We start from the raw sequence: 16,358 nt of genomic DNA on the forward strand, positions 1-16,358 counted from the left end.
GAAAGAAAGAAAGAAAGAAAGAAAGAAAGAAAGAAAGAAAGAAAGAAAGAAAGAAAGAAAGAAAGAAAGAAAGAAAGAAAGAAAAGGAAGAAAGAAACCGGGGCACCTGGATGGCTCAGTCGTCTGGGGTCTGCCTTCTTAGGCTCAGGTCATGATCTCTGGGTCCTGGGATTGAGCTTTGCATCAGGCTTTCTGCTGAGCAGGAGTCTGCTTCTCTTTCTCTCCCTCTGCCCCTCCCCATCGCTCATTCTCCCTCTCTCTCTCTCTCTCAAATAAGTGGATAAAATCTTTAAAAAAAAGAAAGCAAAAAAGCAAGCAAGCTATCATCTGACTGTTCTCCACACTAGGGTAGGAGGTGAAAATGGTTTGGGAAGGCTCCTTAGTGGAAATGAATAGGGAAAAAAGAAATCAGATCCCAAGGTAGAAGTACTTCCAACCTTTTAACCTTCAGGGAGGGGCTAGAAGGTGGAAGCTGGGTGATAGAGAAGTGGGCATGAATGGTGGGGGAGGAGAGCCCCTTCTGCCCTAAGTGACCTTCCTCAATGCAAGCCATTCCCAGCTCCTCACTACCAGCTCCCACCCCCACCTGGCCCTGCTGCTAACCCACAGGCACGTTGGCACTTCTCCTGCACTCCTGCCTGGCCCTGGAACCTCCCTCCCTGGTGGACCCACACCACCCCAGTTCACCTCAATGATCCCCTATGAAATGACTTCCAGACTTGCTGAAAGAGCACAGGTAATTGAGCACCACAACTAAGGAACACAGACCAATCCTCCCTCCTCCAAGGTTCGTTTGGGGGCAGGTCCTCCCACTGTCCAGGGAGGGAGATACTCCAGGGAGCTGCTTTAGTCATGTGACATGAGGCAAGTGCATACCCTTTGTCTGGGTACTGAGTATTCCGTATTATAATGTAAAAGTCAGTTTTACTGTGGAATGGGTGAAACGCTTTAGAAATTATGCTGTTTACCAATTCGGAGCTCATCTATTGTGGTGACCCTTAAACATCCGCGTGCGTTATAATCACCAGAGATGGCCTACTGATTACAAATGCAGATTCCAGGGCCTCACCTCCAGAGACTTTGATTCAGTAGGTCTGGGGTAAGGCCCAGGTTTCTGTATTTTTAATTAGAAGCCAAGAAACTCTGATGCATTTCACTTAGAAGCCACCTCCCTCCACCACATATATACATATGTATTTTTTTAATCTGTGAGAGCCAGGCAGTGGTAGGCCAAGGAGCGGTTAAGGGCCGGTGATGAGGTCATTAACCCTCCCCCGATACACTCTGCAACGACTGTCCTTTCCCATTCTATTATAGAGGCAATTCATGCTTCCTCAGCTTTTGGAGAAGCACTCAGAAAATGCATCTTCAAGAAGAGTGCCCCGAGCGCCTCCTTGTGGCACGATCACTGTCTCCTGCCTCCTCCACGGAAATTCTGTGGTCACCACTAGAGGGGGCGGGAGCCCCAGGATTTGAAGAAAAGGAGATATAAACCAGGGGATAATGGGACTAAGCAAACCCCATATCAGAATGACCAAGGAAGGGCGTCTGGGTGGCTCAGTTGGTTGGACGACTGCCTTCGGTTCAGGTCATGATCCTGGAGTCCCGGGATCGAGTCCCGCATCGGGCTCCCTGCTCAGCAGGGAGTCTGCTTCTCCCTCTCTCGCTCCCCCCTCTCATGTGCTCTCTCTCTCTCTCTCAAATTAATAAATAAAATCTTAAAAAAAAAAAGAATGACAAAGGAAAGGGACATTCAAAGGGAGTTCTAGTGAAGGTCTGCTGATGGTTGCTGGAAGTAGTCCATGGGAATTAGTGTTAAGATTTTTTTTTTTTTTAAAGATTTTATTTATTTATTTGAGAGAGAGAGAATGAGAGAGAACACATGAGAGGGGATAGGGTCGGAGGGCAAAGCAGACTCCCTGCCGAGCAGGGAGCCCGTAGTGTTAAGATTTTTCTCTCAACCCCATATCCTTGTGTTTTGCGGGCGTTAGAGAACATAGGGCGGCCTGTAGCCAGGCTTTGGGAGGAGGGTGAAGCAGCCAGATGCTGAAGTCCCACGGGGAGAAGCACTTATGAGAAGCCAGGGATGAATAGCAAGGAAGTCTGAAAAATCAGTTTTGGACAAGAAATTTTAAAAGCACTCCTCAGAGAGCTTCTAAAACATTTTGGGAAGGGAACTAAAATTATAGTAGCAGTGAGGGATGCGGTTTGGATTTTTCTTTCTTTTTTTTTTTTTAGAGAGGGGGGGAGGGGCAGAGGGAGAGCAAGAACCTTAAGCAGGCTCCACACCCAGAGCAGAGCCCAACTCGGGGCTCGATGTCACAACCCCGAGATCATGACCTGAGCCGAAATCAAGAGTTGGATGCTTAACCAACTGAGCCACCCAGGTGCCCTTGGAATATTTTTATATGAATATTAAAGGAAGGACAATCCCCCAAATCTAACAAATTGGAACTATTTAAGTTAGGTTCCCTTTGTTTATTGTTTCCTGGGTTCCCACTCAGATGCTATCTGTGGCTCCTAGCCCTTGCATCATTTCCCAAACTGATGTTCCATGGAACCCTGTTCCTTTGGATGTTAATAGTGTTAACCAGTTAATAGTCAAATGAAGCTCCATGCTCAAATCAGTTTGTAAAATTCTGAATAAAATGAAATTAGTCAAGCTTCTCAGAATCTCATGCTTTGTGAATCTTGTGATTCTCCAAGGGAAGGAATCTTAATAAGCAATGTTTCTGAAACTTATGATCAGGACACTTTTTTCCTTGAAGCGCACTCATTAACATTTTCCAGAACAGTGTTTGCCTGAAGGCAAGTAGGAAAAGTGCTGCTAGTTCTCCCCTTCTTCCTTAGTCATAGGGCACCAGAATTTGAGCCAGGCACAGGCTCACCCCGAATACACCCATCGTTTGCCACTGTCCCTTGCAGTTGGATGTGACCAGGTGGCCAGGTTATTGCCAATGAGACGTAAGGGGGGATGGTGTGGGAAACTGGGGGATGTGTCCCTAGAAAGCAGTGCCCTGCCCCTTTGGTGCCTTGCTTCCCCCTGGTGGCGGGATGCCGACATGACAGCTAGAGCTTGCGCAGCCGTCTGGACCGGGACGGAGAAGCCAGGCGCTGGGGCTGAAGTCCAGCACCCTGGAGCACCTCGCCAATCCCGGACTAACTACCCCGGGCTCTCTTTTACATGAGAAATAAACTTCCTTCTCGTTCAGACTACTATCGCTTTGTGTTTTCTGTCATTAGTTGCCATTGGGGAGCTAATAACCTCTTTAGGTTTGCTTTTTTTTCGTTTTTCAAAACCAGTTGTGTATTAGGATATATGGATAGCCTGGGAATTTGTACAAAAGCCAACAAAAATAATAAAGGATATTAAGAAAGATACTTGGAGTAAGGTGAGGGCTCTTCCTATTAAGAGCTTTTAGGATCAAAAGATATATTCTAACAATAAATATGCTAATTATAATAAATTAGGTTATTTGAAAGTATTCTTCTAAAGTTTCTGTACATAGAGTCTATATAAGGGAAATGTTTTTCCCTTGGTTGGTGCTGTTGGCCATTACAGGGCCCATAGTGAGAAGCAGCAAGAACAGTATGCCTTCCAGATTCTCGGGACCCCTAGCTAGGGAGGAAAAGGAAACTTAATAATGGCGTAAGTTGAATTTCTCCCCAGCTTAGTATGATAGAAGACTTAGAATTAATTTCAATTTGACATAGAAGCAATTAAGAAATGTAAATTTCTTGCCCATGTTTGTAGAGTAAGATTCATACCCACTAGGTAGCAAAATATTTACTTACAGTACTTCACTGATTTTTTTTAAGTGACTGGATGATCAGGAAGGGTCTTTATTTGGTCACAAGATGATTGATGGGAAGGTAGGGGGCATGGGGAGAGCCGGTGGAATCCGGGAGACCTGGTGAGCTAACCCATAGCGCAGGGGAGGCTCTCTGGGCAGGGATGGAGAGAGTTGGGGAGTTAAAAAGGAACGTTTGGGAGTTTTACATCAGGTGGAGATTTTAAAACTAGCTTTGCTGGGTGCCTGGGTGGCTCAGTCGGGTCCTGGGATCGAGCCCCACATCAGGCTCCCTGCTCAGCAGCAGAGAATATGCTTCTCCCTCTCCCTGTCTCCCCCCACCCCCGCTTGCTCTCTCCCTCTCTCTCTCTCTCTCCTTAATAAAAAATAAAATCTTTTATTTATTTATTTGAGAGAGATAGCGAGAGAGAACACAGGTGGGGAGGAGAGGGAGAAGCACCCGCTGAGCAGGGAGCCCGACGTGGGGCTCAATCCCAGGCCCGTGGGATCATGACCTGAGCCGAAGGCAGACGCTTAATGACTGAGCCACCCAGGTGCCCCAATAAATAAAATCTTTAAAAAAATTAATAAATAAAACTAATTTTGCATTATTGTTTGTGTGAGAACTTATATTCTATATCCAAGAAAACTTCACTGGTATCTATTACTTACTTAACCTTTGTGGGATTGGATTTGCCTCGGGAGATTTAGCAAAGTGGTGAGCCCCGTGTTCTGCTTATCTACTGCTGCTTTACAATCACCTTAAAATGGTGACCAAAAATAGTAACAATCATGGGGATCCTTAATCTGGAGGCCGACTGAGCTCAGCTGGGCAGTTCTTGAGGTTTTTGCCTGTTTTTATTCACATGGTGGCTGGAGCTGGTTGGTCGCATAGGTTTTGCCACTCAGCAGTCTGGCTCCTGGGCTAAGAAGACTGGAGCATCAGGGAACTGGAACGCGTGGGGCAATCTGGGCATCTCTTGCTATCCATAGGGCATCTCCAGGTGGTGGCCTCAACATTGCCAGACTTCACACACGGCGGCTGAAGGCACCCAGAGCAAACACCCCAAGAGAGCCCCGGCCGGGCAGAAGCTGTGTGTGTGACCTAGTCTCAGAAGTCACATAGGATCCCTTGCACTATATACTACATGAGTGGGAGCAGACCCAGAGGCTCCCCCAGGTTCTCAGGAAAGGACATGGAGGCTACCTCTTAATAGGGGAGTGTCAAGATTCTGGAAGAGAATGTAGAATGGAAAATATTTTGTGGCCATTTTTGGAAAATGCCACCTGCTACATTGCCTTAAGTTGAGCACGGCATCGGGCAATTGCAGAAGCCTCCCAAGGGTGGCCAAGCACATCCATAGGACATGAACAACCTCCGCAGTTTCCTATAGGAGAGCCGAAACCGGCGAGCTCTGGGAGCATTTCTCTCTACCCATGCGTCCTCTCCATGTGGGGGTCTCAACATAGCGGAGCCCCATATGTGCCGGCTGGAGGCCCCCAGAGTTAAGTGTTCCCTTCCTCTGCTATCACCTGGTGCTGGAGCTGGGTAGCCAACCTGCAGGGCAGCTTATTCATTTGACGAAATGAGTAATTAGGGGAATTGCTAATATCGTTTACAGCCTGACATGAATTTTAGTTTCCAGCGGCTATGTGTCTCCCCCGTGCATTGTCCTAAGGCTCAGCAAAGGGGGGTCGGGGTGTGTGGAGGAGCTTCAGGACAAGCCAAGCGTCTGAAAACAGACCCAGTTTCTCCCTCCCTTTCCTTCCTTTCCTTCTTCCTCTTTTTCCATCTTCTTCCCCCTCTATCTCCTCCCCTCAGCGCCTTCTTCCTTCTCCCCTCCTCCCCCTCCTCATCTCACTCCCACCCTTCCCCCCCAACTCCTTCCTTTCCTCTTCTTCCTCCTCCTGCCACCTTCCCTCCATCCTTCCTACTTTCCTTCCTCCCTCATTTCCCTTTTCAGACCCCCAGAACTGAGTATGTCCTAATCCCTTTACTGCCCATGCTAGGCCTCTCTTTTGTTTTATTCAGTTTTATTATTTCCCCTTTTATTCCTTGTGCCTGCTTCTATTTCTCTCACCCTCCTAGGCACCTACGCTAGAGTATTTAATCCATGTTCTTCCATCCTATTTAGATATTGTGTATCCTTGGAAAATTTTTTGTTTTATCTTGGAGGATGTATTGGAAAGAATTTTTCATTCTGTTTCTTACCGTTTTTCACACAGCACCCCGTTTTCGAGTTCTAGCCATGTTGTTAATTGAATTTGTAAATCTAGTGCATTATTTAAAACTGCTTTAGACTATTTTATTTTATGCATCCAGCGCTTCTTTACTCAGCCATTCCCTTCAACAGGGACACTTAAGTTTCCTCCAGCCCTGTTCTGCCACCAGTCACGCCGTGATGAACAGATGTACTCCATCTGAAAGAACTCACAAGGGCTCAAGGTATATCCTTTTTTTTTTTTTAAGATTTATTTATTTATTGACAGAGAGAGAGAGACACAGCGAGAGCAGGAACACAAGCAGGGGGAGTGGGAGAGGGAGAAGCAGCTTCCCGCCAAGCAGGGAGCCCGATGCGGGGCTCGATCCCAGAACCCTGAGATCATGACCTGCGCCGAAGGCAGACGCTTAACGACTGAGCCACACAGGTGCCCCAGGTATATCCATTCTTAATTTTACCAAATACTTCCAGATTATTTTCCTGTATCACCACACCGATTTTCATGCCCACTAACATTTTTGCCAGTGCTTGATGTAAGATTTTCTAATTTTTGATAATCTGATGGTTATAAACTGATATCTCTTGGTTATCTTAATTTCCATTTATTTGAATACTAATGAAGTTGAGCATTGTTCATCACCCATTTTGGCTTCTCTTCTCAAATTGGCTTTTCATTGTTTTTGACAGTTTTTTCTCTTCTGAAGTTGTTGGGGTTTTTTTAAGATTTTATTTATTTATTTGACAGAGAGAGAAAAGAGTATAAGCAGGGGGAACAGAGGGAGAGGGAGACAGAGCGAGAGGGAGAAGCAGACTCCCCTGCTGAGCAAGCAGCCTGATGTGGGCTTGATCCCAGGACCCTGAGATCATGACCTGAGCTGAAGGCAGACACTTAACGACTGAGCCACCCATGTGCCCCTGAAGTTTCCTTTTTATTGCTGACAGGAGTGAGTCCCTTATATCTAGATGTTAACTCTTAATTGGTTTTAGGTATTACAAGTGTTTTCTCCCAGGCTGCCAGCACTATTGAACATTTGAACCCAGTCTCAGCTCAATTTCTGCAGGGTAATTCTCTGAAATGTTCAGACAGGTCCAGCTGCCACAGTTGAAGATAACTTTTATAACAAACATCGCCTTCAGGTTTGTAAATTTAACATACCATCTGTAATTCAGCTACTTGGAAGTCTCAGCAGGATATATTGAACATATTACAATATGTATATATATTTCTCCTTATACAGTGGAAATGTTTCTGCAGATAGTGTGCAAATCAAAATTTGTTCACTAGGAACAATTAATTAAGCATTTACATCTTGGTGGCACGAGGCAACACGTATCCCAAACAGGACAGTTTGAATTCTGAAAGGATGCCAATTATGCACATTTGGGGAAAGTAAATAATAACCTCCTGGTTGTTCATTTTCACGCTCTGGGATTACGCTTTTGTTGTTATATAGAAAGAGACCTGTTCTTTGAAGCCTTTTCCAGTAGTTTCCACCCCAAAATCGTTTTCTTCTTATTAGTTAGAAAGACACCGATGTGTATAGAGGAGACTATGTAGCTGGTCTCTCCAAAAGAGAAATCATTTCAGGGCAAGAAGTAGTAAAATTAAGTCCATTTTCCCATTTCTATATCAAATGACCAGCAGATGAAAGCAACAAAAAGTCTTCTCTTTTCTCAATGCCTTATACCACTGTCTTTCACCAAACCCTCTTCAGCTCCTTCCCCATGTCAGTTTCCCAAGAATATCATAGGCCCGTGGTTCCCAAAATTTCCTCCATTTAGAATCACTGGAGGAGCTTTTACTAATCTCAGACTCAGGTCACACCCAACACCAATTAAAGCAGAATGTTTCAAGGTGGCACTGAGAAATGCCCAGGGGATTCCAATGTTCAGCAGGGTTTGGGAACCATTGCCATACTCCCCCAGCAGCCCAGGGCTTTATCAAGACTAATGTTAATGTCAGGGAATTGTTTCTGTCCTGTCCTGGACACCCTGTGGGAATGACACTTGCTAGAACTTGGTGTTCAAGTGTGAAGTGTTGAGAGGGTGAGACTTGTTACTCTCACCATCTCCTCTCTCCACCTGAAGCTTTCTGCAACTCATCTCTTCTTTAATGAAATGGGGGTGATAGCTATTTCACAGGGTTGTAGTAAGGACTGACTGCAAAGCTGAAAAACAGGATACTGTGTCTGACACAATCAGGATTTTTAAAAATAATTTTTATTGTTATGTTAATCACCATACATTATATCATTAGTTTTTGATGTAGTGTTCCATGATTCATTGTTTGACACATCAGGGTTTTAATAAACGTTTGGGAAAGTCCACGCTTGTTTAATGAGGACACATTCGGGACCTGCCTTATGCAGCTCTCACTCAGAAGGTAACTTGCCCTCCTTCCCTGTGGCACCCAAGTACACTCCCCACAGGCTCCTCCCTTTCTGCTCTTTATACTTTGGCCCTCTCCACACTCAACTGACTCCCTACCGGTTATTGTCAAGGAAGAGCTAGACACAAAGGACTTTCTCTGATCCATGATCACAAGGATATGTTACCTCTGAGAGCTACAGCAAAAACAAAAGGTGAGAGGAGCTAGCCTAGTAGGAGAGATCAGGAAGAAATGGGAAGAACAAAATTAGTAGACAGTGCTGAAAACATGTGGATTTGGTTGGAATTAGTGTTGAGACAATTATGGGAAAGGAAGTCATTCGGCAATAGGAAAAAAACAATCAGGCATGGGTACTTTTGAGCATCCTTCTACATGTTCGGCTCTGTGCTAAGCACTCTCGGATGGATTCAGGAGAAATAGGAGCTCTCAAGGAGCTTGTAGAAGCAAAACAAATACAACACAATGGAATGAACAGAGAACAGTTCAAAGCCAAACTCGGAGAGCTGAAATGGTCCGAAAGGGCTTTCTTGAGGAGCTGTACCTCTAGATGGAGCTTGCAGGGTCACATGAGATTTAACTTATTTATTTTTTAAAGATTTTATTTATTTATCTGACAGAGAGAGCGCACAAGCAGGGGGAGCGGGAGAGAGAGAAGCAGGCTCTCCACTGAGCAGGGAGCCTGATGCGATTTGGCGCTCAATCCCAGGACCCTGGGATCAGGACCTGAGCCGAAGGCAGATGCTTAACTGACTGAGCCACCCAGGCACCCCTCACATGAGATTTTAATTAGCTGAAAGAAGGATGTAAAATATCCCAAGGGGGGAGCAAATCAGGGGCTGGGGCTGGAGGAATCTGAATACCTTTGGCTAGGTCCCGTCTCTTCTTACTCTATAGGAGTTAGAGCAGAAGATGTGAAGGGAATCCTACCCCTGATGATCCTAATGGTGATCATTTTCCTGCTGCTTCTGTTCTGGGAGAACGAGTTTAATGAGGAAGGAGAGGTCTTAACCATGGAGCAGTTGCATGTGGACTACCCTCAGAGTGACATTCCCGTAAGGTACTGCAACCATATGGTCTTACAAAGAGTCATCAGGGGACCTGACAACACCTGCAAGAAGGAGCATGTTTTCATCCACGAGAGGCCTCGAAATATCAATAGGGTCTGCACCTCTTCCAAGAGGAGGATTTGTCAGAACCATTCTTCCATTTTATGTTTCCAGAGTCTGACCAAGTTCAAAATGACAGTGTGTCAGCTCATTGGAGGCACCAGATATCCTGCCTGCAGGTACCGAGTGTCCTCCATGAAGGGGTTCATTGTTGTCACTTGTGATGATATAGGACCAGTTAGTCTCCAGAAATATGTTGAATAAGTTGAGACCAGTGTCTGAAATCTTCTCCTTCCTCTCTCAGGGGTACTCGCTCTCCCTGAGGCACACCTGAACTGTGGACCTAGGGTAATGCCTTGAGCAAACTGGGTAGCCACTAGTAATTCGTTTATCCTTCCAATGTTGCTGAACTGGAATCTTTTTATTCTGCTTTAATAATAATAATAAAAAAAAACCTCTACTGAATTAAATCATAAACTCTGCATGTGTTTTAATTTCTTGTCCCTTTTCCTTGGGTCATTTGTTGAGAGCCAAAAGTGAATCCGAGGCAGAACTGGGATTAGGGTAAAGTGAGCAAGGCACTAACTTCAGGTTCAAAATTTAAGGGGCACCCAAAATCCCAGTAATCTAGATACACAAATTTAAAAAAAAAAAATCAAAATTAATGCAAAAATCTCTGATGAATAAAATATCTAAGTTTTAAGTCAAGACCTGAACAACCCAGTCTGACAGGGTTGGATTTAGGGTATCGGTGAATTGTACCAGTACACGGTCAGATCCTATCATATGACATTTTGATATTTCTTGATTAGAGATTATTTTGCATTAAACTAAGATTTTTAACTATTGCATTAAAATATTTATCTTGATTACTGGGCTTTTTAGCACCCCCCTTAAGTTTTGTACCTGGAATGTACATCCCGCTGTACTCCCAGACTTGATCCCGGTGTCGAGGCACTTGGAGTAGTCGATTAGGGTCTTCTCTAAAGATGGCACATATAATTCCAACTGCATCCTTTCCCGTTCAGGAGCTGCCTCTGTGCCTTGAAAGAAAGGGAAAGGGAGATCGGAAGGATTGCCTGACTGGTCAGAAACCATGTCCCTTAAAGACCATGGAGAGAAATGAATCAGGATTTCCAGGACGGGATTGATACTCTCCGAGCTCATTGTCCCTCCTCTTGCATCCCCGGAAGGAACAGAGAACTTGCATCCAGACTCCTAACTCCTTTCCCCTTTTAGATCTTACAGCTGAGCTGGTTGTTTAGCTCTCCCACATCCAGTTGTGGGCAGGATGTCTTTAGAGTTAGAAGGCGAGGGGAGAGAACGAAGAGAAGGAGAGGCTCCTCATTTCGCAGATTTGATTAAGTCTGTTCTCTGAGCATTAGTCCCCCCATCTGGGAAGTGAGGGGCTTGGACTAGCTAGTCTTTGAGGTTACTCCACAATTCCATTTCTCCTTGTTGGAGGGGAGGGTTAGTACAGGGGAGTATTGAGAAATAAGAGGTAATTGGCAGCTGAGCGCCAGATTATGGGGTCACTAATTCTGAGCTATGACATTTCCATCCTGTGAGTGCCAGAAACACAGTGAGCTAGAGCGGGGAAAGGCAATGCACAAGCTTTAGAGGGCCCTTTCTGTTCTTATCTTTTCAGTTGAGAGACTTCAACTATTGCATTATTTATTTGGACTTAGTTCAAGGTCAGATAAAAAAAAAGGAGGTACATCTATGCTAGTTGTTAACTCTGTCTTTTGCAAGCATCAAATTCTAACTGATTGATTCGATTCACAGAGGGAGGACACTTAAAATTGCAACTAAAGTACACTTTGCAGCCTTGTAAGTAGGCAAGGCTTGCTCATGACCCATTTCTCCAGGGGAGTCCCACTTCGCTGTTATCTTCGTGGACATTTGGATGTCACCCAGAAAGCAGAGACCTCAGATGCTGAGCAGGATCAAGTGGTCCCTAGCATATCACCTGTAGCCCCATCATTTCTTGGGCAAAATTTTAAAGTAGCTGAAATGTGTCTTTAAGGTCCCTGTTTTTATGTTCTGAATTCTGATTCCTTTTCCTCTAGGCTTTACTGGCTCTTTTTTCCTTCCCACTGCTTCTGCTTTTTCTTCCCTCTTTCTAAGTAGAAACAAAAATCTTGCAGATAAATGCAAATTCCCACTAAGTTGTGAGTAACTGAGACTCTCCAGTGGAATCTATTCTGGGAATATTTTCATTCAATTGGGATCAAGATCCAATTCAAATGAATTGCGGTGTATTAGACATTTGTAGTTCGAGAGGGTATTTTTTTTTAAATGGGCACCTAGCAGTCCAAATCAAATTCAGGTAGTTGTGAATTCTGTGCACTTGAAAAAAGATGTTTCAGAAAAATAGTTTCAGTGCAGAATCTCTGCACTGTCCTTCCTTTTCATTCTTCTCTGCATTGTCTTTCTGTTTTTCTATTTCACCTCACTACTGATGTTGACAATAGAGGATATTTAGGAAAAAATCTAAATCCTTCTTCCCTACTCCCTTCAACTTGCAGGAAGTCTATGCTCAAGCCACACATGTGAATACATCCACTTAATTCCTAATCATCTATCAATAATCAATCAACCCAATTATTAAGGCTTATATATTCTTAATACTGGGTCTTTGCTCTAATTTCACACACACAACATTTTTAAATTAAATATAATAAAAAATACAAGTCTACGTGTGTTCATGTCAAATGAGTGTTATAAGAAGTGAATATATAGAATTATCAAATCAATATGTCACACATCTGAAACTAACATAACATTTCCTGTCAATCATACTTAAATAATAATAAAAAAAAGAAATGAGTGATAAGAAGATCAGGGAGGTGAACAATGGATTTGGTAGACTTCAGTAGTGAAAAATGTGTTAAAGAAAGAATATGATCTGAAATGGGCTTTGAAGGATTTCAAGAGGCAGAAATAAGAGTAGGCTTCCAAGAAAGGACCAAACATGGAGAGACAGAACAGGGTGTATTCAGAGAAGGGTGGGTCACGCTGATTTGACTAGAGCAGGTTTGTGTACTAAAATAATGCTAGAGAGGCTTGAGAAGCAGGTGGAGATTAGATCAAGAAGAGCCTTTGACCAAGTGGCCTCAGGGGATTAGATTATCTCCAGCAGGCAGTGGGGATACTTCAAGGTTTTGGAAATAGTGTCATTACAAGTGCTGTTTTTAGAAAAGTAGTGTATCCAAGGAATTGGAGGGCCAAGGAGCAGTGGTTAGGAGGTAGGAGTGGTAATGCAGGAGATAGAAGGGAAAGAGGCTCTTAGAGGTGGGAGCGAATGAAATTCTTTTGAGAGCAAGGGAAAGAATTATCACCCTAAAAAACCGCTCTTTCTGAGATTTTCATTACAAATTTCCCAGCATTGATCTCAAGTAAAGGGTTTTCTACACTAGTCAAGCCATGTTATGTTGTTAACAAATGTTGAGAAACAAGCATATATGCTGTTTGGTGTTTGATTCTGTACAGACCAGCCTGAAGGAATTTTCATACTTAAAAAAGAGAGAGAAAAGAATTACATATACTAGCCAACTTGAAAAATAAAAAAAGAACATATAAAATGTAGTGCGATGTAATCTATGCTGTAGGGTTTCAAAAAAGCTAAAAACAAATCACTCTGGGTTAAAGTACAAACAGGGACGACTCCACAGAAGAAGAAACAGCGATGCTGCCCACGTCACAGAGATTCTGGCGGCCAAAGGCACACTTTATGAACTTCTCCGAGCATCCTCGATTCCACGTTGTCCCCTCCTTCTGTCTCATGCAATTCTACCTACCCCTTTCTTGCCCCTCCTTCCCTCAGCTAGACCAATAACAGAAACTTCCAGGAAACAAATACGGTTTCATTTCTTGCCCCGTAACAAGCTGGATTCTTTCTCAGCAGGATCTACTTGCCAAAGGAACTGGTAAAGAGAAATTCCATGACTGAGAATGGGTGGGAAAAGAAATGAGAGATGCTTTTAAATGGCTGCCATGTGCCAGGTACTGTGTGAGGCTGTAGGAGACCCGGCAGTAGTAAAGACTGTGTTGGGTGAGATTATTATGACCACGATGTGGATTACAGACCCTTCCAGTGAGATTATAGACAAGGGGAAAAGGGAGAGAGATGACTACTTGGTTTGGGGCACTTTAAACCCATTCCCTTATATAAGTCTCACCTTTCCTTTTTTCACATGGGGGAAACCTAGGTTGAAGGAGTAAATTGTTTATGAGAGGGTAGGCAGGGATTTGAAGCTGGGTCTACAGATTCCACAGCTGATTATCTTTTCATGCCATCATCCTTCCATTGAAGGAGCCCGAGTTTACATGTCGGAGTCAATCCTGGACTAACTGCCATAAGGAAAAGAGAATGATCTCATTAATATTCTCTTTATTTTTATCTTTTACTTTTTTTTTTTTTTATTTCTACTGCAGAAGAGATTACCCTAGATCTGAGATGGAGACCTTCTCTCTGCTGCTACTCAGCCTGGGTTTGGTTCTTGCAGGAGCTTCAGAAAGCATAATGGAGATAATTAAAGAAGAATTTTCAGGGGGAGAGATGGAATATGACATGGCAAACAGTGACCAAGAAAGACAGACCATTGAGGCATTAATGAACTTGACTCTGTTATATAAAAATACCAGCCTCAGTCTGTCCAAGGATATTCTGTCTTCCTCATTACTGACATTCAGAAGATTACATTATAGCTTCGCCAAAGGAAACAGACCAGGTAATGACAAAGAGTATTGCAATGACATAGTGGTCTGGAGAAAAGTTTCAGAAGCTAATGGGTCATGCAAGTTAAGCTATAACTTCATCCATGATTCCAAGGAAGTGATTCACGGTGCCCCCGAAGCCTCCAGCTGCAAGTGTGGACAGAATTTTGGCATAAGCTGCTCTAGGAGCCCAGCCCTGGACACCGCTATGTGCCAGCTCACTACAGGCAGACAATTCCCCAGGTGCCAATACCATAGTGATACTTCACTAAAGAAAATATTGGCAGTGCTGACAGGTCATTCTCTGATGAGCTGGTTAGTTAGTGGCTCTAAGTTGTAAATCCCACGGGGCTTTGAGACCAGAATCTATCAAAGAAGGACATACTTATTCTCATTCTTGTTTATTTCCTTCTATTATCCGTATCTACACTTTCAGCACTATAGTAAACTCTTGATTATCTATATTAACTGGAGGAATAAAAAAATCCCAAATTGTGGAGAATTCAATTAAGATTTATAATTAATCCTGGAGTACAGATACTCTCTCTCTCTCATACACACACACACACACACACACACACACACTTTCTCTGAACTAAACTGAATTCCATCCTAGCTCAGCTATAAAGCCAAGAGGTAGAGTCCACCCAAATTGACAAAATCAAGGAGGAAAGGCCCAAAACCAATATTGATAATTGAAAGTTAATTGTACTGCCACTGAGACTATTCAGAGAAATAGTGAATGAGCATCGGGAATATTATTATCACTGTTTCTTTTCAAATTAAGTGTGTGCATTGATGCACACAAATGTGAGCACCCACCCATGTAACCAGGTATCTGCCTGTCCTCCAGAAGATGCCAGAGGAAAAAGATGCTTTTTGCTTAGCTGCTGCCCTCAGTCAGCAGCTCCGGCCCTATGCAATCTCCATTCCTCCACCCTCTATATGCCAGGTTGCTACAGATGGAGTAATAAAGCTCTTACTGCCATTTTTACTCAACCTAGTCTTGATTTCCTGAGGGATGGCAAGCCACGGAAGAATGGAGCAGGTAGAAAGATGGCAAATGGGACATCTATGCCAAGTGCTGAGCAGGCTTAGTCTTCAATCTTGTTTATGATGTTGTATTGGATTTTTTTCACTACCAATTGTTTATTTATAAGTTTTTATGGTTCAACACTCTACACAAAGTATGGGCAATGATCTTGATCATTAAAGTGTGCCTACAGTTTCCTGCTCCCTCATCTTACATCCTCCCTCCATCCTGAGACCACTCGTTTTTAATGTCCTGATTTCAAATAAAGGCGTGTAAACAAATGTTACATCACTGTAACACTTTTCTTACTGTGCCTCGCTCTTTAGACATCAATTTTCCTAATGTTGTTCACATTTTGTACAGAATCCTCATTGTATTAAAACTTCGAAACTCTGACAATCAACCAGTATGTGGCATTAAGGGCAGATACTTTCGTATCTTTTAGCTGGGTTTTCCTTGTCAGTATGGTGGCTGCTTAAATTAACAGTCACTATGGGCTTGGCCAAATAGGTGTGTAGTTAGCACTCCATTTTCTCTTGGCAGCCAGAAGAGAAGGTGATAGAGGGAATTGCCTGGGGCCCAAAGTTTTCTTCTCTGTGAGGGGAGAACCTGGGCCCTGGAAGGGAAATACAGTCACTGGGTTCCATTCTAGGGATAGTTCTATGTAGTAAGACTGGTGCTACCACCACTCACCAAACATGGAATAGGCTCTATCATTAGCAGAGCAGTCCAGCGGGTCCTCTGGTTCAGACTTGGTTTAAATTTGAGTAACTTCTTTCCTACAGTAGTAGAGTCCTACTATAGAGTCCAGCTCTGGGTGATGGGCATGTCGGCCCCAGAGACAATTACTATTCAAACTCCAGCAGAGTTTTTTGGTAGTATGTAAGAAAAAGCAAATCCAGCCTCATTCAGAATTTAGTACAGATTTCTTCCTTCACCAGGAGAGAAGAGCAAAAACCCAGAATAGATACCTCTTTCTAGGCCAGGAACATCCTCTAAAGAGTCTTAATTAAGACCAAACCTTTCCACTTCTCTAAAGGAATCAGGCGCTCCCAGGATCTATCGAATCATCATACTATGAAGTCTGAAAGATGTCAA

General features: G+C 43.6%; 2 protein-coding genes across 2 annotated transcripts; both read left to right on the forward strand.

The window, feature by feature from the left end:
* Positions 1–9,250: 9,250 nt before the first annotated feature.
* RNASE12 (ribonuclease A family member 12 (inactive)) lies at positions 9,251–9,772 on the forward strand. The gene has a single exon (XM_034994465.1). It carries the CDS (start codon positions 9,335–9,337, stop codon positions 9,770–9,772), a length of 438 nt encoding a protein of 145 aa, XP_034850356.1. The 5' UTR covers positions 9,251–9,334.
* A 4,195-nt stretch (positions 9,773–13,967) lies between these two features.
* Positions 13,968–14,567, forward strand: RNASE11 (ribonuclease A family member 11 (inactive)). Its single transcript, XM_034994389.1, has one exon. The coding sequence runs from the start codon at positions 13,968–13,970 to the stop codon at positions 14,565–14,567; it is 600 nt and encodes a 199-aa protein (XP_034850280.1).
* The last annotated feature ends 1,791 nt before the right edge of the window (positions 14,568–16,358 follow it).

The sequence above is a fragment of the Mirounga leonina genome, unplaced genomic scaffold, assembly GCF_011800145.1.
Source record: "Mirounga leonina isolate KUSES-001 unplaced genomic scaffold, KU_Mleo_1.0 Mir_91, whole genome shotgun sequence".
Classification (NCBI taxonomy): Eukaryota; Metazoa; Chordata; class Mammalia; order Carnivora; family Phocidae; genus Mirounga; species Mirounga leonina.

Excerpts from the sequence above, each read along its gene's own strand:
- RNASE12 (XM_034994465.1), top strand. The coding sequence starts at position 9,335 with ATGATCCTAATGGTGATCATTTTCCTGCTGCTTCTGTTCTGGGAGAAC.
- RNASE11 (XM_034994389.1), top strand. The coding sequence starts at position 13,968 with ATGGAGACCTTCTCTCTGCTGCTACTCAGCCTGGGTTTGGTTCTTGCA.